Raw genomic sequence first — 26,409 nt, forward strand, 5'->3', positions numbered from 1 at the left:
GGGGGAGGGGGAGGAGGAGGAAGAAAAAGAAGAAGAAGAAGAAATAAAAGGGGTTTTTGGCTTATTTTCCTTGTTAGGGAACAAAAGCTGAATCTTGGGTAAGAACCTTTGGGGATTTTATTATATTTACAGATTTATCTGAGGAGATCAGCAGTAAGTGTAGTCTTGAATGATGAGTCCCATCCTAGCTAAGCTTTGTGATTTCTTGTCTCAAGGTTCCTGACAGCCTGAATAAGTGGCCTTTCAGGTGGCCTTTCTACCTCCGGGAGTCCTTACCTGCTTACACGGACTGGCTAGAAAACCCCATGGAGAGGCCTGAGGTTTAAGAGAGCCAAAAGAGCATGGCTCAATTTCATCTCACTTTAGAACTTTGCTCAGCCTAATTAGTTTGCAAATATGTAATTTATTTTGCTCGAAGAGTCATAAATAGTCTGTAGCCTCTGCTTCTCTTGACAGCTAAAGGGATGGTATTTACAATATGTAATCTGAACGAACTAAAACTTTATTAACTCCCTTTAATGAACTCTGATTCCCCTCTTAAAGGGAAAATGAAACTTTAGATTTTTCTCTCTAGCAATACCATCTCCATACTTGCAAAAATAATGTAAAAAAGTTTCTGTTTTCCTTCATTTGCCAGTTTCAATGTCATTAGTTTTATGCATTTCAATATTTGTCATACTTTTACATTTATAGCCAGATGACAAAATAGTTCCATTTATGGAACTTGATTATATTTAAATCAGACAGAAACATTAAATTAATGAAGAAAACCAGATTCTTTGCAGAACCTATACCTGTTGCCATGTCATAGAAAAATTCGTGGTGGTTTATAATTTTCAGAAGAATTGCATTATGATTTCCAAATCATGCTAACTGAATATAACTGTAAAATAATTTATGCCATTTGTCCTTAAAGAACTTGTAGTAGTTTGTAATCTAGATCTACTCTCACCTAATTTTTGAGTTTGAATTTCTAACAAATTATAGGAAAAGAACTGATCACACACCTCAGTTTGTGATTCTTTTGTTCTATTGTATGCGCACATTTGGGAAAAGAAAGCCTTCCATTAACTAACTTCATAATTTGAGGTATGAGTCTTTTATAAAGTATGCAGCCTTTTGTATTTCAAGTGGTAGTTTGCTTTCAGGTTCTACCTTGGGTGTTCAAAAACCCTGTGTTTGGTAATATGCCAAGAAATTGTGGATGATTTAATGTATGTATCCTCTCATTTAAGAAAGGCAAGTCAAATTACAGATCCGGGCTTTGCCTCCCCTGAATCTTTTCCTTTCCCTCTCTTTAAATGGGTCCAAATTTATGGAGCACTTTCTATTTCACACAATAATTTTTATGTTCACACAATGTTAATAAGCTTCATAATAAGGGTTATTGTAGCAAAACCCTTACAGTCAGAACTCAAAAGCAGACTGACTTCTTCTTGTGTATAAACTTTGTAAAACTTGCTTCAATAGGTTTACTTTCATGCCTCTCCCCTGTAATTTTGCCTCCACAAGGCCCCCCCATCCACGTTACCGTTGACTGTCGTAGCCCGGTGCTGTAATAACAGTTCAGCCACTACTTCACCTCTTTGCCTCTCTCCTCCGCAAACGTTCTGCTGTGAAACTCAGCAGAGGGGAGAGTCTTGATACGGAGAACAGAAGAATATGAGGAAACTTGGAGAAACGTGATTTTCTGATTTGCTTATAATGTAATTAAAGAAATGAGTTTCTCTCTGGCAGAAACAGAGGGACAACTCAACACTCCTCACAAGTCCTGTGAAATGACAGAGGAGGAAGAATGCCGACCAACCGTTTAAGCCAGGAAAAGCTTTTACTAGAAACATTCAGATAATCCAAGTAAAATGTGGAAGGTTTTTCTAGGGGGAGGTGGGGGTTGTTTTAATTATTTAATCTAATAACCTCCATTTTCCTTTTTCAATATGCTCTGATAGTTTGCTAGCTCTATTATCCATTTTTAACCTGAAAAGATGAACTGTCTGATCTCCACACTTTTGATTTCCAGATGATTTTATTTACAAATAAAGATTTAATAGCTTCTTTCATGATGCATTCACACTATATTATATATATATTCGCATCGTCAGTCATGGGTCATATAAAACCATGTCTCTGCAAATATGATCTTGGTTACCTATGATTTAAACTTTTATTTTATGACTGATTATATCGTGTATTAGGAATCGGTCATTTTATTTGGAGTGATTATATAAGCCAAACATAATTTCTTTCTATTTGTTAAGGCTTTACCACTTCCACTAGTAAATTTTTGTGCTATTTAGCAAAAGCAGTAAGATTGGAAGAATCTGTGGAATTTTGTTGGCTTCCTCAGAGGAATTTGTAAAGATAGGATATTTTAAAGCTACCATTATACCCAAAATTCTTTGGCAAATTGAAGAAGTTGGCATGACCTAGGAGATATTTCTAATCACCTTCACATCCCTGTACTTTTTCAGATGCTCTCTTCTTAGTGTCGTGTTGAATCCAGGTCTGATGGGAAGTATAGAATTAAAAAGAAATTCAGAGAAAAAATAGAGGAGGTGACAACCTTCAAACCAGCATTAAAAATAATTTGACTTGATTTAAGATTATCAAATAAATTATCTATTTTGGTTATGGAGTCAGCTTTATGACACTTTTCTACCATGAGTGGAACACCCCATACCCAAGACCAGAGTTCTGTATGTTTAATTCCATATATCCATGAAGTTCCATAGAAATAGTGGAATTAAAGTAGATAAAATATTTGGGATGCATACAATAAAGATGTTTTGTTTAGATCATTCTTATTTATTGAATATAGTGTGAATGCATCATGAAAGAAGCTATTAAATTTCTTCTTTGGTAATAACTGCATGGAATCCGAAGGCTAAAATCAAGGTGAAGGGCAGTGTTCACAAATCAACCCCTTCTTATATGTATTTTCTGTTTTTCAGGTGTTTTCTGGAAAGATTTACATTGAAATTATTCACTCAACTTTGTAATAGGTTGGTTTCTTTACTTATTAAAATATATTAACCATAGATATATATAATATGCTTTTTTTTCATCTCCTAGCAATGGTTGTTTTGAGCAACCTGGAACCAAATACAACTTATGAAATCAGGGTTGCAGCAGTAAATGGAAAAGGGCAAGGAGACTACAGCAAAATAGAAATTTTCCAGACATTACCAGTCCGTAAGTAATCATCTCTGTTTTACTTTCTGTTGCCATTCTCTTTGCTTGCAAACTTAAGACATCTTAAAATTCAGGGATGTGTTTCAACACTTTGGGGAAGTGAATTACATCTTTGTTGAAGTGGTTTCTGAAATTGGTGGCATCTAAGTTTTATAAAAATAACTTTGCTCTCTTAATCTCACAAAACAAACTGAGGGTTGATGGGGGGAGGGGGGTTGGGAGAGGGGGGTGGGGTTATGGACATTGGGGAGGGGATGTGCTATGGTGAGTGCTGTGAAGTGTGTAAACCTAGCGATTCACAGACCTGTACCCCTGGGGATAAAAATATATTATATGTTTATAAAAAATAAAATTAAAAAAAAATAAAAAATAAAATAAAAAAATAAATAAAATTTTAAAAAAATTAAAAAAAAATAACTTTGCTCTGAATGAGGCAAACAAAGCACACACACAATAAATACAGTAAAACTGCCCTCAGGAAGTTGTCCTCATCAGGAAGGTGTCCTATTTATTAATAGTCTGATTAATTGAATTATAATGCTCAGACCATAGTCTGTGAGAAAGTAGAAATAGTGACTATGTAACATGTCCAATATTTCATTCTTTTGATGAGACATGACTATTGCCTTTATCCCATAAATTCTGTAGGCCCAAAGTGTGAGAAAAAGGCACCACTGAATTAATCCATTTTTATGGTGACTGCAGAAGATTAACTATTGTAGCCTTGTCCCTGCTACTGTCCTCCTTTGGGGTTATTGTAAGGCTGTTGAATTACATAAAGTGAAGATAAATTTGAAAAGACTTCCATTTCCTTTACGTTGAATAAATTATTTGACAATGTGAGGAATTTGACTGTGACCCAACAAGCGCTATTATAAAATCTGGGCATCACCGTGCTTAATATGTACACCTAATAAAGCAAATTGGCGAGAATAATTTACCTTACCCTAATTTGTGACTTGCTCTTGGTTCTCACAGACTCTGTCAGATGTCCCCTTTTCTCCATTTCTGATGCTTTTATCTTTTTCAGTCCCTCCCTGTTTTCTCTCCAGGACGACTATTAGTTCATATTAACTCACAGCTACACTTTCAGACTAGAATGACTTTTCACAAATTTAAGCAGATTTGTACCTTCTCTACTTCTAATCCTCAACACCAGCCTTCACCTTCTGTCCACACCCCTTTTGTCCACACACACATTTGCATGCCTGCCCTCCTCATACCTCCTTCCTCAGTGGCCTCGGTGTTCTCGGCGTCGGTAAGTGGAACTCAAGTTTGGTCAGACTGTTTTCCTTTCCCTTTTCTGTCTTGGTTCCTCTCTCCATGTCACTGCACATCAGCACCCAAAGAGGTCAAGACCAGTAAGACCTTGGCTAACCACTCCAACTTTGTCTCCTCTTCAATTAGGCACTGTCCCCTTCTTTTGTTCATAGAACACCAACCTAGGTGCTTCAAATAGAAAACCCCTCTCTTTCTCTCTTTTTTTTTTTAATCTTTTCTTCTTAAATCATAATGCTTCTAATCTCTTAGTGTACTGCTATTGACTTACAGACCTCAGTCCTAGACATTGAAACTTTAAGGGCCAGGTCTAAGGGTTTTTTGTTTCTGTTTTTGTTTTGTTTTGTTTTGCTTTTAATTGTAAATATGCATTTTAGCTGCTTCGCAATTTTTCATAAGATTTATGTATTTATTTATTTGACAGAGAGAAAGAGAGAGAAAGAATGGTATGTGAGTGGGGGAAGGGGCAGAAAGAGAAGGAAAGGGGTGCTGAGCACAGAGTCCCATGTGGGGCTCAGTCCCATGACCCTGAGATCATGACCTGAGCCAAAACCAAGAATCAGATGCTTAACAGACTGGACTATCTAGGCACCCCTGTAGCTCTTTCTCAAGATTTTTTTGAGGTTTAAATGAGATGATATATGTAAAGTACTTAATATGTCATAACTACCCATTATTACTTTCTTGATTATTATTTATATTATTACTTTGGCATAAACATTCCATTGTTTAACTACTAATAGAAACTATTATTTTAATCAATTCCTTTTTGATGAAATTTACATTTGTTCTGAACTTTCTTTTCGAAGGAAGTAGCAATTGTAATGGAATCACAGATTTAGTATATTGTAAAGGTTAAATATAGACCTAAATATTTTAAATTTATATGTTAAAACATTTGTAACTGAAAATACAGTTCCTGCTGTATAACTATTATCTCAAAATGTTATTATCAAAATAATATGATTATAATATTATTAAATAAATGCATACTGTATAACACAGACATTCTAAAATGTTATTTAGAAATGATATTAAACTACCTGAGTATAAGATCCATTTTACAATATTTAGATTTTCCCACTATCTCTTGTTAAGTCTTTTTAAGAAATTATTTACTGGTTTTTATAAACATTTAATTCATTTATTGAAAATATGTTATATTGAATATGGATCATTTCATATCATAATATCTGCACACTAATTTAATTAATTTTAATGAAGAATCCTTCCAGAATACCTCTATTTAATTTATTTCTGTATGGCTATAATATACAAGGCTATTTTATTATATACTTGCATGTCACCATAGCCCATTGGCATATTTCTTTAACTATATGCCTTTTTCAAATAAAGTACTCATTTCATATGGCTATAAACACCATATTAAAAAAGATAACCTGCCGAAGGCAAAAAACAAACAAACACAGATTCTCCAAGTTTGGAGTCATAAAATCCTCTTCACTCTATTCTGCTTAGATTGTCTTGACATTCTTCTGAGTAGACCCATATATACTACAAGTTTCTGGAACCTTGCAAACTAAAGCATGTCTCCTGAAAGTTCCTTAGTATTACTATATTCCTATCTATAGGGAATTGAGGGAAAAAAGCATAGAGGATGCCAGTGCATGCTGAAAGACATCACATAAGTGACACACAGCAAGAAGTCTCCTTTCCTTGTTGTCAAGCAGTGATGGCACCCTTCACATAGAAAACTACATTTCACTAGATCCCTGTTCATATTAAACATATAAGCATCTTTGTTATAAAACCACCTCCATGGGATGAATCACATCAAAGGCAAATACGTCCATGATGTTAGAAGAAAAAATTACATATTGGAACACATGTCTATTGATTAGATATCACAAAAGTTCTGTGTTCAAATCTGCATCTACTTTAAAAATACTCATTAAGGGGTGCCTGGATGGCTCAGTCAGTTAAACGTCCAACTCTTGATTTTGGCTCAGGTCATGATCTCAGGGTGCTGAGACTGAGCCCACATCAGGCTCTGTGCTCTGCATGGAGTCTGCTGAGATTCTGTCTTTCCATCTCCCTTGCCCTGCCCCCTCCCTCAAAACAAATAAATAAATCTTTTGAAAAACACCCAATAAAGCTGATATGTAATTGCTACACCATTATCTTATTATCTTTCCCAGTAAGTGTATATTCCACGTAGTCTGATAACAATGTTTATATTAAAACACATGTACAAAATGTTTACAGAAATTAATATGAATAAACAGGATTGCACACTATTAATAACCCAAGAAATAAACGTTTCACTTGTCTAATGCAATGCTATCCTCAGAACATTTGCACGTCAGTGTAAATGATATTTTGGTCCTCAGGTGTCACAATTTTGTCATGACACTTCAGTATTTATGTCGATTTATGAATATTGCTGTTTCTTAGAGAAGAAGGGGAGAAGGGATCAGTGGTTTTATCACAACAAAAGGCAGATGGGAAAATGGCAAATTTAGGATCACATCATTTTTTTTTTTAACCACATGACAATGTTCTCTTTATTAGAATGAAGTTTTTCCAGGTATCTGAGGTGTGTGTAAAATCCAAGAATGTTGTATCGCTTATTTAGGTGAACCAAGTCCTCCAGCCATACACGGGCAGCCAAGCAGTGGAAAGAGCTTTAAACTAAGTATCACCAAACAGGACGATGGAGGGGCCCCTATTTTGGAATACATTGTCAAGTATAGAAGTGTAAGTACCTTTTCATTATCATTTTGTATAATTTTTTCAAATTGTATTAAATTTGCATTGAATTCATAGACATATTAGGCATGAATGTATATTAACGATGATAAACAGTACTCATAGAAATTAAACTGCTAATGGTCCATTGCTGAAATTCATCATGATAAATTGTGAAATACTTGTCTTTTGTGTGTGTGCATATAATCTAAGCATTGATCATCAAAAAATGCCATCTATTCATCTTGTGATTTCTAATCTTAACATTTCAGAAATGAAAACATTTTCCTTATTTTTTTCACAAGTTTAACAGGATGTTTTTGCCTTCCATTCTGCTTGATATTAGTAACTTCAAGCTAAGCCCCTCTTCTTAATTTTAGTTATTGTATTGTAAGTAATTAGTTATTGTATCAAAACGATTTCATTTTTTATTCTTATGAATTATTAGATTATTAATGCCTTAAATTAATAAGCCTTTTGATATGAATTGTTATTGATATTTAGTCACTTGATTAAAACACAAATTGCTCCAAACAACATTTAACAAAGAATGGCTTCATTGAACTTGTGGAAGAAGGATTAGTTCTTTTCAAGTTTAATTAGCACTAGCTAATATGGGACTTGGGATAGCTAAGAACTGCCTTGGGACTTATGGATGTAGAGGTGAAGGACATCCTCTGGTTGCAAAGTAATGAAGAAAGTGACATAGTGGACTTACCTTTGGCTGAAAATTATACCTAATGCCACTTAAAGTGGGTTCTCTTAACATTGCCCTAAGTGCTATGGAGTATTTGTGTCGCTTATGGAATATGTTAAAAATGAAATACAATTCTAAATTAAACTGTGTGAAATTTATTTTTTAGCATTTATGATTATCCCTATAATACAGTATCAATTTTACATTTATGTTTATGGGACACTTAGTAATACTTCCCAAGTTTATTATATTTTAGCAAATAGTGTTTTAAGTAATTGTTCCCTAATAGTCTATAAATGAAGCTGTTTTCCCACAATTTCATAATTTTCTAAATTATAATACATATTTTTTTAATTTAAACATCTAAGTTTTAAAGTTTTGTTAAAAGAGGAGCTTTTTTTAGGAGTTTGATTTTTGAACAGCATACTTAAATAATTAATTTTAGATATCAGTCTTTAAATTTAAAATTAATATTCCCTTTCTAGGATGCCTCTTTGTTGCAGGTTTCATTCTGGGAATGGTGAGCAGCTGGGGGTGTTTTATGGCTAACTGTCTATGAAGGTTTCATGCCTGTTCTCCAAAATGGCCCTGAATGGCTCACTGGTCCTACTATGAACATGATGGTTTCATGCTACTCAAGTCAGGTTTCATGACTGTTCTTGTTTGACATCTGGAAACTCTTTGGAAGGAAAAAGTCTCTAAAGATCATAGGCCTGAACAGAATCATGAACTGGACTGGAAGAACAGACTTCATTGCAGATTGTGGCCTATAATTAGACAATTTATGGCACAAAATACAGGTAGATGTAAGAATTTATTAGGCAACCCCAGTAAAATCCCATAGTGAACACTGAGATCCAATGAGGAGTTATAAAAATACATCTAATATATTTTCTACTAATATAATTTGTACCTAAAACTAAAATCAATGTTTGACTTATCCTTTCTGAAGAGTTGGATATTGGAAATAATACCAGTGCTATGTTGAGTTCAACCAGAATCATTTATTTCAACTGATGATAGCAAGTATTTATTATTCCTATTATGATTTTTCTTCATATACTAGTGGCTTTTATTAATACAGCATTATTTTTGAAGAATGTATGACTTCTTCAGCTATAAAATCAGGTATCCAAAATATTTTTCTTTATGTTCTTTCATCCTTAGCACATTGGCTTTTATCTTCATATAGATTATCTTTAAGTTTAAGATGGTGGATTCACATCCACATTTAGAATGTGAAGAAACTAGAAAAAACAAAAAGGTAATAGGCTGTTTAAGCTGAATTTGTCTTTCTCTTCCAGCAATACAGTACACATTTTCTAAAAACTCCACTGAGCAAAATTAAAATTGTGTCCCATTAGACAGAAATATTTCTCAAGACTATAACTAAATGAAAAGTGGTTATAGTTGAGTGTTGGGTCAACTAAACAATAGGGTCTGGGTTCTGTCACAAATTGTTAAAATAATTATCTTTTTTATTACAACAGCCATCTCCGTCCTCTTGGGCTACCATAATAAAATGCCATAGTTGCTTGGCTTAAACAATAGAAACTTGTTGTCTCACAGTCTGGAGGTTGGAATTCCAAGATCAAGGTGCCAGCCGGTTTGGTTTCTTCTGTGGCCTCCCTATCTGGCTTGCAGATGACTGCCTTCTTGCTGTCATGACTTTCTTTCTTTCTTTCTTTCTTCCTTCCTTCCTTTCTTTTTTTTAAAATAAATTTAATTTTTTAATTCAACTAGCATACACTGTATTATTGCTTCAGTGATTCATCACAGGTAGAGGTGAGTGATTCTTTAGTCTTATATAATGTCCACCTTAAATATTATTAAAGCAATTCCTCTCCATCCTTTGTACTTCAAGGAAGGCATTTCTCCATCTTGGTCATTATAAATATAAATATAAATATAAATATAAACCATTAATCAAAAATAAAGGAAAGGGGCGTTGGAGACATAGTTACAGGATGAATAAGTCAGTGGTATAAATGGCGCAGAATAAAGAATATAGGCAATGATATTGTAATATCAATTCAGAAAGATGTGATGTATCTGGACAGATGGTGCTACACTCATGGTGAGCCAAGCAAGATGTATAAACTTGTCCAATCACTATGTTGTACACCTGAAGCTAATGTAACATTGTATGTCAACTATACTAAAAAAAATACATTGATACTTTTCAACACCTTTTAATGGCCAAACTGAAACTTACAGAATGTGGGTGATCTGGTGGGCATAGGAAACAGATATCAGAATATAAGACTTAAAATCTATACAGTTTTGCAGCAGTAAGTGTTGAATAGAAATCTTCCTGTGGAAATTATACTGACCCCTCCACTCTCCTATCTCACGTCATTTGGCTAGCTCTGTGCATCCAAAGGCCAACCATTCTGATCCAATTTATCTTTGCCATATCATTTATGGTATGCCTTCTACTTCAACACTTTAAAATAATCTCTATATGTCTATTCTTTTTTCTTTCCCTTCCTTTTCTGCCCCCTTCATCCTGCAAACATCATGCTCTACAGGTCTAATAGGAAATTCCATGATTCAATGTAAGTTCTACGAATGTGGTGAAACAAGAGCAGATCTTGGGAAGGAATAATTTTCTCCACATTTTCTTTCTCAACAGATTAGTCCTTCACATTTAAAAATTTGCATTTTAAGGTTTGTTGGCTAGATACTTAGGCAGGCTTTGCTTTGATGGTTGCACTTGTATTGAAATAGTAACTATTTCAAAAGGTTTTTAATCATCTGTTCTCTTTTTATGATTCCAAGCCATTTCATCTGTTAGTTCCTCAAACTGCATGAATTCCACAGTAAAGTGCAATTGAGTAACTCAAAGCATTATTTGGAGATATGCAGTGCATTTTTTAATTGTGTAATCTCTATGGTAAAGACATAGGAGAATTCAGAAAGTAAGCAACATCATGAGGATTTTAAACTTGATTGCTTCTGGGTACCTGGGTGGCTGCTCCATCAGTTAAGTGTCTGTCTTCAGCTCAGGTCATGATCCCAGGGTCCTGAAATCGAACCCTGAATTGGGTTCCCTGCTTGTAAGGAGGCCTGCTTCTCCCTCTCCCACTGCTTGTTCCCTCTCTCGCTGTGTCTCTCTCTGTCAAATAAATAAAATCTTAAAAAAAAATCAATAAACCTGATTGCTTCTTTGACCGTTGCTTTCAACTCTCCATGTGCGTGGGACTATACGTTTTACAACCTGGGAACAACAATATTGAGATAAAATATTCCTTATGAAAGTGTTGATTGCTAGCAGACACTGAATCTAAGTATTAAACCTGCATTTCACCAGGATGAGGAAAGATAAATTATATCCTAATATAGAGAATATGTAACACAGATCAGGAACACGTATAGGGCACATGACTTTGTTCAGTTACACATTAAGAAGACAGAATTTATAAGAACAGAGCTAGAGTAGTGAAAGAATTAGATGTCTGTATGGATTCTTTGTGAAAATTAATGTCTCTAACATTAAGTCAGTAGGATTAAACCATGTATTTGGAGAATAAAGACAAGCTTATTAATTTCATAATGTATATGGAAAAATGAAAGAAATTATTTTATGTACAGAATATTTTCCATCTACTTTGTGTTGTAGAGTCAGTGTAACTCCATATAATTTAATAAATAGCTTTTTACATGCTTCCATGAGTTTTTTTACTGTTTTCTCCCTAATTTGATGATAGCTGTGGGATCATAACTATCACTTAGTGTTGGCACATTAAATAAGTCTCTGGAGCTAAGAAGGACTAAAGAAAATTAGTTGCTTAAAATCATTTGTGAAGAAGGTACTTTAGGGACTAGCAACAGTGCTCTAGCATACATTTCTGAGTCTTAATTGACCTTCTTAAGCTATTGGGAGTCTGGATGGCTGTATCTCAATGGCCACAGGAAAAGAAAAGATAATTTTTTTAAAGAGAGAGAGAGAGATTGCTAAGTCACCTCTCTTATGTTCAGAGTAATAAATGGAGCTGTAGAGAATTCTGGGGCCTTTTGTGAGGTCGTACAAGTAGAGAATAGCTGAACCACGCTACCAGGAAATCCAGGAACCAGAAACTGCCTTATGTGGAAATAGAAAATCTTAAAGCATAACATAACAGAGTCACAGAAACCTTACAATTCAAGTTAGTACAAGCTAATCTCCTCTTATGTCCACTGTTGATTCTATTTTCATTTAAGATGATATTAACCATGTATTCTCTGAGACTTCCAGAAGGATTACTGCATTAATTCTTACTATAAATAAAAACAGCCAGGGAGTCCTCTACAAATAAGAAAACCAACACCTCCTTCATCTCTTCTCAGCTTTCCTCCCTAGACAGATGATAGCAAATATTTCCCCATATGCTGATATTATCATTTTAAAATAACTGATAAGGAGAGGTCTTAACTGTCATTTGGCCCTGCTCTCTATTTTCTGAGAAAAAAGATTGCTTAAGAGAAGCTATATCAAAGCAAAATGACCATTTTTCTTTTAGTAGCTGCCCTTCAACATTTAATTGGCTTATTAATAATAGCCTTATTCAGCAAATCATCTCATTAAGTTACCTAGGGGAACATTTTGCAACTAGATTATCTTAAATAGTTCCCTAGGCATTTAAATTCTGTAAATTAGGCACTCTACAGATGCATAATTGAGATTTGGATACCTAGGGGAGTATTTGGTAACACCCACTTTAATTTTTTTTTCCCTACTCCCTAAGAAAAGCAATTAAGGGATTAAAAAGCCTCCTTGTCTAATGTTGAATGGAAAATGAAATTGACTTAAATATTAGAACTCCCTTTGGTTATGCCATCAGTCCAACTATCTAAAATGATGGAGGGGCTTTTAATGTATCACGTTAAGAGCTTCAACAATTAAGAGTTACATGATGGGTAATTCGGAAGAGACTATCTACAAGTCTTGTGCTTGTCTGGAAGTTTCACTTCAAATGCTGATTTCCCAGAAATAGTATTTTTGGAGGATTATGTGAAGGACATGAAGTCTCCCCATCACTGTGAAGAATAAATTTTATCCTTGGGTAATCCAGATCTCAGCTGTTGGCTCATTTTCTGGCTCTTTCAGCCACATCTCCACTCAGATCCAGAGCAAAAACTCAATTCTGGATTTTCACCAAGATATCCATTCTTACCAAGCACTTCATAGTTACTTAGGACTGATAGAATTACTGGGAAAAAAGGAAGGCCACGGGGCAACTCTTTACTGCTTCATATACCCTTTGTCTTTATCTAACCTTTCACTTCTCCTGTTTCTCACCCCTCCTTCCTGTACATGTGTATGTATACACATACATATACAGACACAATATGTATGCACATATATATACACATATACATGTAATATATCATCTAAGATTGTTTTTGAATAAATATTTTTAAGCTTTTTTTTTTTTTTTTTGGTCAATACCAAAAAAAAAGTTTTTTGTTTTTTGTTTTTTGTTTTTTTTTACATTTTTACATTTACTGAAAACAACAAACCTATAATATGTATCTTTCTACCTCCCAGCGTTCGTGCTTTTTTCTGAGATTTTCAATCATTGTGCTTACTTTTGGATCCAAACCTTGGGGAAAGAATCACACTTTTTCATTAACTGTTAGGACAAATGATAAGTGACACTGGAGTTTATTTCCAATATGAGTGACCTCACTTCCCCAGAGGCCCCAGACTCTATTAAGTTTCCCTGTTTCATGCCCCCAGAGCATTCTTGGTTTTTCAAAAAGCTCATGTCTTTCTCCTGACTGGTATGAACTCGAGTATTAGTGTATTGTACATGTCCTGTTCACTATTGTGTTCAGAGTTCTAGAACTGCCCCTCTACCCAGTAAAGGTGGAATGAATAATTGATGGTGAATTGATGAAGAAGGAAGGTGTTGGGAAAATCATGGCTGTTTGGTACATCAGTCCCAAACATTTCAAAAGCACTCCTCACTTCCTTTCTTAGACTTACTAGTCATTTAGTGATGTAGGCAAGTTATAAGTGTCATATGGCCTCTTCAGTATACTTCATGATACCTTAAAATAGGATTGGGCAACAATTCATAAACTTAATCCATTTCTAAGTATCAAAAATCAAGGAAATGCCTTTGTTTATATGGGAACTTTAAGTGATTTTCCTAAACCCATGGTTTCATAGCATTAAGGGTGCTAATATCTTTAGTTTTAGATGAAATATCAAAACAAGCTAACTGAAGACTTTGTAATAAAAATTCTATGTAACCAAAAATAATTAAGTAAGAAAATAGAGTAATAATATGGTATCAAAATAATAATGTCTTCCTGTCTCCTTTTAATGGACACTTTATGTTTGTAGTACCACCAATTTAATGCAATCATGCGTTTAACTTCCACAATTTAATTTCAGAGAATAAATCCTCAATTTTCACCATAAATGCCGAAAACATTGCTATGCTTTATAGTCAAAGCAACATTGTACAATATTGGCTCAACTGGGCTGAGCACTGAGGTTAAAAAGATTGATCTGTCTTTCCTCTATCTATCTATCAATCTATCTGTCATCTATTGATCTCTCTATCTATCACCAGGCTCTAAGTTATTTATAGTTTTATCTCTGGGAAATTGAGATTTGTAATTATAAGTGATAATTTATTAAAAACATCATTCCAGCAAATTATTATTTTATTTTCATATAGTTATTATAGAAATATGTTCTCCTTAATAGCTGTCATTTGCTAAGTGCTTATGATTCCTAAGGCCCTGGACTACCCAAAGTACTTGATTTTCTTTATTGCTCCCTCATAAAACTGACAGATGCAGCTGTTACTATCATTTCTGTAATAGAGATGAAAGAAACAAGGTGAAGAGACTAAGGAATGCCCCAGTGTTTAAATGGATAACGTGGCACAGCTAAATGTTCACATTTTTTAGGTTACTTTAAGTCATTAAATTGTGTAACTTTATTTTTTTTAATTGTAGTCATAGTATATTTTTCAGATAAAGGGTAATTCAAATATGTGATATAAAACATTTATTTTATTTTATTTATATATTTTTAAAGATTTTATTTATTTATTTGACAGAGATTACAAGTAGGCAGAGAAGCAGGCAGAGAGCGAGAGGAGGAAGCAGGCTCCCTGCTGAGCAGAGAGCCCGATGTGGGACTCGATTCCAGGACCCTGAGATCATGACCTGAGCCAAAGGCAGAGGCCCAACCCACTGAGCCACCCAGGAGCCCTAAAACATTTATTTTAGAAAAAGGATCAGGATTTAAGTGTAGATTTTCAAGGATAGAATGATACATTTTATTTTCTGACGCTAATAACATTTTTAACAGGTAATATTTTTATGAGTCTAAAATATCAGAATAATAAAAATACCCATAGTAATTTAAATCTGTAAAAAATATCCAGCCTCTATTTGCAAGACATTTTATCTTCCTTCCCCCACCTCAAGCCTTAAACAATAGTCTCTGGCATTTATTTTATTTTTATTTTATTTTTAATTTTATTTATTTATTTATTTATTTATTGTGCAGAGGAAAAAAGATTTCATCTGGACATCTAGGAATTTATGGGGGTATATGTCTTTAATAAATTAATAACTAATATATTTATTTTCTTTTCTGACACCTTTTAATTTACCAATGTAAACATAGAATTCAGAAAAATACAGCAAACACTCATATACTCTCCATCAAGAGTCCACAATTGTTAACATAGTGCCACATTAAAACACCTTTCTCAATTTATTCCCACACATGGATAAATCCTCTTGCTAAAACATATGATAAGAACATCATGACACTTCATTCTTCAATACTCCTTCAACAAATATTTGTGAATTCAAGGAATATTCTCCACATAACCATAATACTATAATTATACCCAAGAAAATTAGCAATAATTTCATAATAACTTACTTTTTCTTAATATTTTTTATTATGTAGGTCACCATATAGTACATCATTAGTTTTTGACGTAGTGTTCCATGATGCATAGTTTGTGTGTAACACTCAGTGGTTCATGCAATATGTGCCCTCCTTAATACCCATCACCAGGCTAATCCATCCCCCCAACCCTCTCCCCTCTAAAACCCTAAGTTTGTTTCCTGGAGTCCATAGTTTCTCATGGTTCATCATCCCCTCTGATTCTGCCCCTTCATTTTTTCCTTCCCTCTCCTAATGTCTCCACGCTAACCCTTATGTTCCACAAATGAGTGAAGCCATATGATAATTGTCTTTCTCTGTTTGACTTATTTCACTTAGCATAATCTCCTTCAGTTCCATCCATGTTGATGCAAATATTTGGTATTCATCCTTTCTGATGGCTGAGCAATATTCCATTGTATACATGGACCACATCTTCCTTATCCATTCATCCATTGAAGGGCATCTTGGCTACTTCCACACTTTGGCTATTGTGGTCATTGCTGATATGAACTTTGGAGTGCATATGGCCCTTTTCACTACATCCATATCTTTGGGATAAATAGCCACTAGTACAATTGCTGGGTTACAGGTTAGCTCTATTTTTAACTTTTTGAGGAACCTCCAAACTGTTTTCCAAAGTGGGTATACCAACTTGCATTCCCACCAACAAGTTAAGAGGGTTTCCAAAAAAAAAAAGAAAGAAAAGAAAAGAAAAAAAAAGTTTCCCTTTCTCTACAACCACGCCAACATTTGTTGTTTCTTGTTTTGTCAATTTTTGCCATTCTAACTGGGGTAAAGTCGTATCTCAGTGTGGTTTTGATTTAAATATCCCTGATGGCTAATGATGTTGAACATTTTTTCACGTATCTGTTAGACATTTGTATGTCTTCTTTGGAGAAGTGTCTGTTCATGTTTTTTGCCCATTTTTTGACTTGATTATTTGTTTTTTGGGTGTTGAGTTTGAGAAGTTCTTTATATATCTTGGGTACCAGCCCTCTATCTGTAGTGTCATTTATAAATATCTTCTCTCATTCCTTGGGTTATCTCTTAGTTTTGTTGACTGTTTCCTTTACTGTGCAGAAGCTTTTTATCTTGATGAGGTCCCAAGTGTTCATTTTTGCTTTTGTTTCCCTTGACTTTGGAGACATGTTTTGAAAGAAGTTGCTGTGGCCGATGTCAAAAAGGTTACTGCCTATGTTCTTCTCTAGGATTTTGATGAATTCCTGTCTCACATTGAGGTCTTTCATTCAGAGTTTATCTTTGTGTATGGTGTAAAAGAATGGTTGAGTTTCATTCTTCTGTATATAGCTATCCAATTTTACCAGCACCATTTATCGAAGAAATTGTCTTTAACCTTTGGGTATTTTTTCCTGCTTTGTCAAGATTAGTTGACCATAGATTTGAGGGTCCATATCTGGGTTCTCTGTTCTGTTCAATTGATCTATGTGTCTATTTTTGTGTCACTACCATGCTGTCTTGGTGATCACAGCTTTGTAGTATAGCTTGAAATCAGGCAACATAATGCCCCCAACTTTGTTTTTCTTTTTCAACATTTCTTTGGTGAATCGGGGTTTTTCTGGTTCCATACAAATTTTAGGATTGCATACAAATTTTAGGTTCCATACAAATTTTTCCAGCACTTTGAAAAATGGCATTGGTATTTTGATCAGGATGGCGTTGAATATATAGATTGCTCTGGACACCATATAAAAACCATCTATGAGAAGCCCACAGCAAATATCATTCTTAATGGGGAAAAGCTGAGAGCCTTTCCCTTAAGATCAGGAACACAACAAGGATGTCTACTCTTTCCCCTATTGTTCAACAGAGTACTGGAAGTCCCAGCAACAGCAATCAGACAACAAAAGAAATAAAAAAATACGTATTCAAATTGACAAAGAAGAAGTAAAACTCTCTCTCTTCCCAGATGACATGATACTTTATGTGGCAAACCCAAAAGACTCTACCCCCAAACTACTAGAACTCATATAGCAATTCAGTAATATGACAGGATACAAAATCAATGCACAGAAATCAGTTGCTTTCCTATACACTAGCAATGTAACTGTAGATAGAGAAATTTGGGAATTGATTTTAATTATGATAACACCAAAAACTTTAAGATGTCTTGGAATAAACCTAACCAAAGAGGAAAAGGATCTATACTCTAGACACTATAGAACTCTTATGAAGGAAGTTGAAGAAGACACAAAAAGATGGAAAAACATTCCATGCTCATGGATCAGAAGAATAACATTGTTAGAATGTCTGGCAATTATTTTAATGGATATACTAAGCTTTTTCTGTAAACTATGTTTCATTTTTTCTGTCCACCTGGCTACTAATAATCTAAAAATGGCCAAAGAGCAAATTGATACCTGTGAAATAAAAATAAAATCCTAATGAAGGTGAATTATCACCACTGAGTTATCAAAAATTAATTATGAAAATATTCTTTGGCTAAAATTTAAAAAAATACAGAATTTTTATAGAAAATTGTTAGAAATGACTTCATTGATAAAGTAACTTTCTTTATCCCTGTAAATGATAAAATGTCATTTTTTTGAAATTAATAAAAGCACTTTTTTCTACCTGAAGATAAATTATATTTTTTAAAAATCATAACTTCAATGTATTTACAAAATATATCTTATTGCTCCTACAGAAAGATAAAGAAGATCAGTGGCTAGAGAAAAAAGTGCAGGGAAATAAAGACCACATTATTTTGGAGCATCTACAGTGGACAATGGGGTATGAAGTTCAAATTACAGCTGCCAATAGATTGGGATATTCAGAACCAACAGTCTATGAGTTCAGCATGCCACCAAAGCCAAACATTATTAAAGGTAAGCAAAACTATGTACTTTCTTAGGTGGCTATACATATGATATCATCTTTTTATAAACTCCTCTGGAATTTTTCTTAATACTGAAAACATAATTTTATAGAAGGAAGTGTGAATCCTGACTTCTAATCATGGTTATTGTGACATGTCTTACTCAAGATTTCTCAAATTGTTTTTGCCATGGGGTATCAGCTAGATGGTAAATGCACTTTGACAGCTTTGGTAGTCGAAGGGATGGGGAGAGAACAGAAAGAGGGGATGGAGGGTAAGAATGGAGTGTCAAAAACCAACATGAAAGATTTCTATTAAGTCCAGAAAATCTTTTGCAAAGAAGACGTCTCTACCAAACACATGGAGGCTGGTCCTTCACTTATGGAAAAATGTGGTCAAAGATAATGATAAGCCCATCCATGACTGATCAAGCCAGTTGATTTTGGAAATACAGACTCAATCACATGCTGAGGCAGAAAAACTACAGATGTACCCCAGAAAAAAAGTACAACTAGGGTTTCAAGGAGGCTCACAATATTTCAAGACACTTGACATCAGTATTCACAGTGCACTGGTGAATTCTATCTTTATTAAGTAACAGTGCTTGCATCATTATATGCTAGTGATGCTATAAAAGTCCACAGGAAGGATATTAAATTTTTTTTCAGATACATGCTATAGAGGTAAAGATGCAAGAATTTGTCCAGATTCATTGTCATATTTAACTCTGTAAGTTGTCACATGGATCATATTTTAACATCCATCATTCCTTTAAATATATGTAACATTTACTGATGAATTTTATACATACATGTATGCATATATGCAATATACATATACTCTTCATATGTATAATGTAGAGATGAGAGCAGCATATTCATAAGCGTGACTTATTGAAGTCATATTATATTAGAGTGTCTGTAGTGTTACATAACACTGTTGAGACTGGGAAAAGATAAAGTGTGTTAGTTCAGACATGCTCTTAGCCCTCTTGTGAGTTCAAATTGATATTAATCTCATTATTATGAGTTTGTGAAATACTACATCTTTTTTTTCCAAATTGAAAGCATCTTTATACAGTTAATCTTTCTGTTAAAAAATAATTACTATTGGGGCACCTGGGTGGCTCAGTGGGTTAAGGCCTCTGCCTTCGGCTCAGGTCATGATCCCAGACCCCTGGGATCGAGCCCCGCATTGGGCTCTCTGCTCAGCAGGGAGCCTGCTTCCTCCTCTCTCTCTCTCTCCCTGCCTCTCTGCCTACTTGTGATCTCTGTCTGTCAAATAAATAAATTAAAAAACCTTAAAAAATAATAATTACTATTGGTTATATGTATATTACTATTGGTTAAAAGTAATTGATATTTGGCTTTGTATTGCTCATATTAATTAATAAGTGCTTCCAATTACAGTTTGAAATTAGGAAGCTGGGAGCATCTAGGACTAATACCTGATATGTTGTAATGGAATTTTAAAAAATTTACAAAGTATTTGTGCATTTGTTATCTCATTATCTCATTTGTATATCTCTGAATCTGAATTGAACAATGAAGAATTATACTCATTTTACAGATGTAAATTTGGAAGGTTAAGGGATCTGTTTCAAGGTCAGAGCTACTTTAGTCATATGACAAATCCAATACCCTTAATAAGATGATACACCTAAGAATAATGGTTGAATATACTATCAAGTTCATTGCCTCTGTTAGTTTTAAACATCAGTAACTACCTCTACAAATACATCTTATTTTTGCAGTAATTATCCTCTATGCAGATATCAGCAACATGATATAAATATGATTCTAAATCTGAGTCAGAATCTTCAAAGGAGGATTGCAGCAGTCAACTCCATTTTCTTCAATCTTTAATTCAGCTCATATGTGTGGAGAAAAATAATTATTTTTATCAAGATAAAATTAATCTTGCATGAAGTTGGAAGACAACATTTTAGTAACATTTTACAGGTAATAGATTGTGAAAAAAATAGACTTTAGGTAGGTTACTTCCAGAGTCCCTGTTATTTTTTATAAAAAAACATTTTTGAAGGATGCCTGGGTGGCTCGGTCAGTAGAACATCTGCCTTTGGCTTAGGTCATGATTCTGGGGTCCTGGGATTGAGCCCCTTATCAGGCCCTCAGCTCATCAGGGAGTCTGCTTCTCCCTACCCTCTGCTGCTCCCCCTACTTGTGTGTGCTCTCTCTCTCTTTCTAATAAATAAATAAAATCTTAAAGTAATTGTTGTTAATAAAAACCAAAAGTAAGTATGGACAAAAGGGTAAATAAGAATATATGTATATACATATATACATACATATATAGACACATACATACATATACAGGCACAAAAATACCTAAGATATATTATGATACATTTACTATAAAAACATATTTTGTTTGAGTTTCAGAATCAGATTGTGGGCAGTACTTAGAAGATAAGTAAAAAGAATTACGGTTTATAATTTCAGCTTAGCTCTTGTTACTTAATTTCCCTTGATACGCATTTCTTTATCTCTAAGGTAGTTTCTTCTGGTCCTTTTATATTAGGATTCATTCATTTGTTCCAGATATTTATTAGGGTCTTACTTTGTGAGAAGGACAGACATGGGTACAGAGGAATGACCTGTGAAAAATACAGACTGGCCTCTGCCCTTCAGGGACTTTACAATCTAGTAGGGAAGGTAGGCATAAAGCCTAGGGTTAGAATAATGACCAAATAATTGCAACTAATAGATGTGTTCGTGCTGTATGCTGCATGAAGGGGTTTGGCACTTGTACCTAACTTGTGAGAGGGTGGAGTTCGGGAACGGTTCCTTTAGAAAGTCCCTTTCCAAAAGAAACTTACAAGAAATGAGTCTTCCAAGGAAAGTGTCATATATAAAAGTGGCCTCTGCCTGGGAAGTAGATAAAACATGGTTGAAGAGAACCTGGAAGTGTGAACAAAAGTAAGGATGAAGAGGGATCTGTGACCCAGATAATCCAAGGTCTTCTGAAAATGACATAAACAATCTTAAAAAAAGTTCTTAGAAGCAATAAGAAATCATTTGAAGCAGGGACGTTATATGAGTAGATAGACATTACAGACAGATTAATCTAGCTCAGATGGTGAAAGGAAGAGATGGGTGAATAGAACACTTGGAAAAAAGTGATAGCAGGAGCAAAAGAGAACTGTGAGTAAATTCTGGACACAGTGTAGATGTAGGTTAACCTTACACGTGTAACATATTGAATTCAGTAGATATTGATGACTGAGTTTCTTGCTTGGATAGTGGGAACACTGTTGGCATCATCTCTCAGGATAAAGAATTTGAGGAGCAGGATTTGGAGAATAGGATCAAACACAAGATCGGTTTGGTGGTTTTTACGTTTGAAATGTCAAGTAGTAGTTATATGTATGTGTATAAAGATGAGAAGATAGCCATAGATTGGAAACATATATTATTATGTTAACAGGTTAACAGGTGAATGGTATTTGAAACCTGGGTGAGGATAAAATTAGACATTGAGTAATACCTAAGCTCTATGAAAAGGAGTCGACATCTAAAATACTCATAGATGTCTCCCTGGTACCTAGAAGGGTGACTGGCACAGCACAGATATTCAAGGAGTACTTCTTGGGTAACTGAGTAGAGGATGAAGAACTGAGTCCCAAGGAACTAAGATATTGTACAGGAAGAGGAAACCACAGCAGCCCCTACCCCCTCCCTCTGAGACGAAGATGTAGAGTTCCTGGCAAAAGAGAAGACTGTAGTATCTTGGAAGCTAAGAGAGAATCATCTTTCAAGAAGAAAAGCTATAAATCTCATGCCACTTCAGATGCTGCTGAGAGGTCAGTGGAACTCAATGGAAAGAGATGTGAAGTGTCCTTCATACATACAACTTTGCTGAAGTGGCTGAGAGAGAAATTAGGTAGGAGTGGGCTGAGGATTTTATGTGAGGTGAAGAGGTTTAGATTCCATGTTTATTTAATGCTTGTAAGAAGGTTTTCTATGAAGGTGAGCAGAGTTAAAAAAAAAAAGAAAAGAAACAGTGTTAGAAAGACTTTTAGGATGAAAAATGCTCGAGTGTGTTTTGTAGTTGATCATGCAGTCAAGAAGTCAGAAAAAGCTATCTGAGAAGGTAGGAGAAAGAATTCCTCCTCTCTAAACTGGGCAGCTGATACAAAGCAATAGCAGCCTCCTAGAAAAGGGGAAAGAAGAAGAAAAGATTATTTATAAAAATGTTACAAAATAATGTCTAGTTAACTGTAACCACGGACTCAAATCCTCAATCCACTGGCTACTCAAGCCTCACGGAAAGCCACGTTGAAGACATGCCTTTATAGTTCAAGCATTGTTCTGTTTGGCTCTAGAAGTTTCTTGGGGCAATGTTAAAGGCTATGATGGGTGACGGTGAATTTGGGAGCCTTTATGTCCATGATATCCTACAGAGTTAAAATTATGTACTGATAAAATAAGGAAAATAATCTGCATATGCTGTCATCAAAACTACTCTTGTGTGATTTCTTATTCCATTTTAAAGTAAATATTATAAATTCAAACTCATATCTGAAATAAGTTATCTATAATAAGCTAGCAGGTCTTAAGTCTTTTTATTCTAGTTTTAGAAGATGTGAACTTTACAAGTTAATTTAGTTTTAATTCATTTTTGGTAGCATGCCTTGTAAACTGTCTAAATAAGTTTACGGACTTTTGAATTTAAAAAGCCATTGCTTATGTGCATTTAATATATTTAACTTTTGTAAGTAACAGGCTAAATATAGAATACATGTAATCATTGGACCGAAGAACTATTTTTTTAACAATATGCTCACCTTACATTCATACATTACATTACATACATATATATATTACATTGTATACATACACATGCACACACACACACATATACACAATATATTATTGACAATACTGGTTTTTATTTTTCCTTTAAGATTTTATTTATTTATTTGACAGACAGAGATCACAAGTAGGCAGAGAGGCAGGGAGAGAGAGAGAGAGGAGGAAGCAGGCTCCCCACCGAGCAGAGAGCCCGATGTGGGGCTCGATCCCAGGATCCTGGGATCACGACCCGAGCCAAAGGCAGAGGCCTTAACCCACTGAGCCACCCAGGTGCCCCGACAATACTGGCTTTTCTTTGTATGTGTATTAGAGGATACCACACTTCTCCATAGTTTATTATTCCAATTTAAAAAGTACTTCATGATGAATAATATTTTCTCATTTTCTTTTATTAAATATGTGTTTATTTTGAAAGATGTGTTTCTTGAGTTACATAGAACTGGAGTGCAAAATCACAATCCTGTTCTTTTTTGGAATATTCATAACAGCATAATGCCATCTCACTTTATTTATAAACAATGAGAATATTGAATAGTTATGACAAATTCTTTTTTTTTAACTTTATTTTAAAATTCTTTTTTTAAACTTTGTTTAATTTTTTCAGTGTTCAAGATTCATTGTTTAATGCATCACACCAAATTAATTCTTATAAAATAATTATAAACCTATGGAATAATAGTCTGATAAAATGACATTTATGGATTTGTTCTGTAATCTTTGTGGCTAAAAACACTAGTACTTTGGTGGTTTGAATATAATCTAATATTTTAAAAAATTCTTGGTGATAAATTTATTTTGAAAAACATTTTCCACCATTTCTTTTGGTTTATGACAGGTTTAATACTGTCTGTTTTAACAAAAACAACAACAAAAGACCTTTACTTTTTTCTTTTAGTAATTGCTTCCTTTCTCTGCTTTTGTTACTATGAATTGAACACATCTAATTTTAACACTATCAATATAACTTGGTGACAAGTAATTCCATTCATACATTGTTGAGATCTGATGATAAAACTATTCTACCATATGAATTCAAGCACGTAATAATACATCTATAGGAGTTCCTCAAATTTAAGAAGCTAAGAAAGAATTATATAAATCACCACCACTACATATGTTGTTAAAATTTTTCAGGTTTCTTTTCTTTTGTCTTTTCATGGTCATTTTGATTATACTTCTAATGAACTGAAGAGTGAAATAATTTTGATAACACTCCATCTAGTTCTAAGCAATACTAGTATACTCTTACAGTTCTGAATAACTCAACATGAACAAAAAAAACAATATATTCAAGTCCATGGCAAATACTAAAATGCCTTCTTAAAGTTAAATTTATTATCTGTTCAGAATATGAATAAGAACAATTCTAAAACAATGGTGAAATTGAGTTTCAGTAATTGGAAAGAACTTTATTTTAACTATCTGGAGATCTCAGTCAAAGCTAAATATTAATACTACACCAAAAACAATATTTCTTTGAATTTAGCACATGATGAAAAAGTCAACATATTTTTTCATGATTTATTTGTTCTCAAAGTTATTTTTAAAGAGGTACAATGACAGGGGTGCCTGGATGGCTCAATGGGTTAAGCCTCTGGCTTTGGCTCAGGTCATGATCTCAGGGTCCTGGGATCAAGACCTAAACCTGGCTCTCTGCCTACTTGTGATTGCTCTGTCAAATAAATAAATCAGATCTTAGGAAAAAAATAAAATAAAGAGGTACGATGACATATGTCTAGAGTTTGCCTTTCGTTAGTTGGATCAGGACTCCTTCCTTCTATTCTTATGGCCAATTTTCATTGTGTGAATATGTAATTTTCATTGATATTTCTTAGTAGTTTATTCACTATTAAAATATAACTACTTTAATTAAATATTTCTTCTAAGATACAATGGCAGCGAAAAGTACTATCAGTAAACATTGCAGAATAAAATGAGTTCGTATCTACAGTAGCAATGTGATTTTACCAGTACAGTAGCACAGTGAAATGGCAGATGCCTTCTCGGTTATAAGTTGTATCTTCATTCGAGAATAATTAACATTTGAAAAATTAATAACAGAACTACTGTCTGATTTATGTGTAGTAAACATTATTAATATTGAGTATTAATATTGAGGCTCAGCTATGATTTTAATATGAGACAACTATTTAGAAATGTTTTATACAGATTTTAGCCATTCTTTGTCTTGTATCAAAGTAATTTTTTTGTAGGTAATTTGTAATGGCTTTGTGTAAATCTTGCATTAATTATTTTCTCTTTTTTTTCTTTCCTACTGTCACTTTTTTCTTTTTCTTTACTTTCATATTTGTAACCTTACTCTTTTCTTCCTTAATTATTTTATTCTTACTCTATTTTCAAAAACAATTTCCGTCATGCAGATAAATGCTGTGAAGCGAATAAAGGTGAAAACAGAAGCCAGTCATGGCAGCTGAATGCTGCTGGGTTTTCTTTCATTCTAGCCATAAGTTTGTCTTGGATGTTTTAATGTTGTTGTTATATGATATTTCCTTTTATGCCCTGCAAATTTACAAGGCTAATCTGAAATTATGATAAAAGGTTTTCTAAGATCCAACTAATAATGCATGTATCTTCACCCATGAACAATTAGCCTATTTTCCCTTCCCCAAATTGTCAAACTTTAAAGTAGATAATTTGTCAGAAAATCACTGAAAGAAAGAGAATCAGGATTGTTTCTTCCAGGATACAGTTCACTGAATAATTTGCTTCATTCTAAAGTTTCCTTTAATTTCTGAAGTTGACCTTGTTAAATATCATGTCACTTTTACTTGGAACATAAGCATTTGCTGCATCTAATCTCTTTTATTTGATTATTTTGCAAATCTAATTCAACATCCATGAGCATACATTGTACAAATAGTAATTTTATTATGTAGAATTGTGGATCTTTTATATTGGTTTAAAATGTTATCCTTTTAAATTTAAGTTTCTA

The 26,409-nt window shown here is 34.0% G+C and overlaps 1 protein-coding gene across 2 annotated transcripts in view; it reads left to right on the plus strand.

The window, feature by feature from the left end:
* LOC111149636 (neural cell adhesion molecule 2) overlaps positions 1-26,409 on the plus strand; it is a 514,271-nt gene that overhangs the window by 453,082 nt on the left and 34,780 nt on the right. For both annotated transcript variants that reach the window (XM_022506828.1, XM_022506836.1), the window contains 3 exons: positions 3,073-3,192; positions 7,067-7,188; positions 18,451-18,631. In XM_022506828.1, coding sequence (XP_022362536.1) covers positions 3,073-3,192; positions 7,067-7,188; positions 18,451-18,631 — 423 coding nt within the window. The remainder of the gene's footprint in view (positions 1-3,072; positions 3,193-7,066; positions 7,189-18,450; positions 18,632-26,409) is intronic.

Source organism: Enhydra lutris, unplaced genomic scaffold (genome assembly GCF_002288905.1).
Source record: "Enhydra lutris kenyoni isolate GAN:26980312 unplaced genomic scaffold, ASM228890v2 scaffoldscaffold2, whole genome shotgun sequence".
Lineage (NCBI taxonomy): Eukaryota > Metazoa > Chordata > Mammalia > Carnivora > Mustelidae > Enhydra > Enhydra lutris.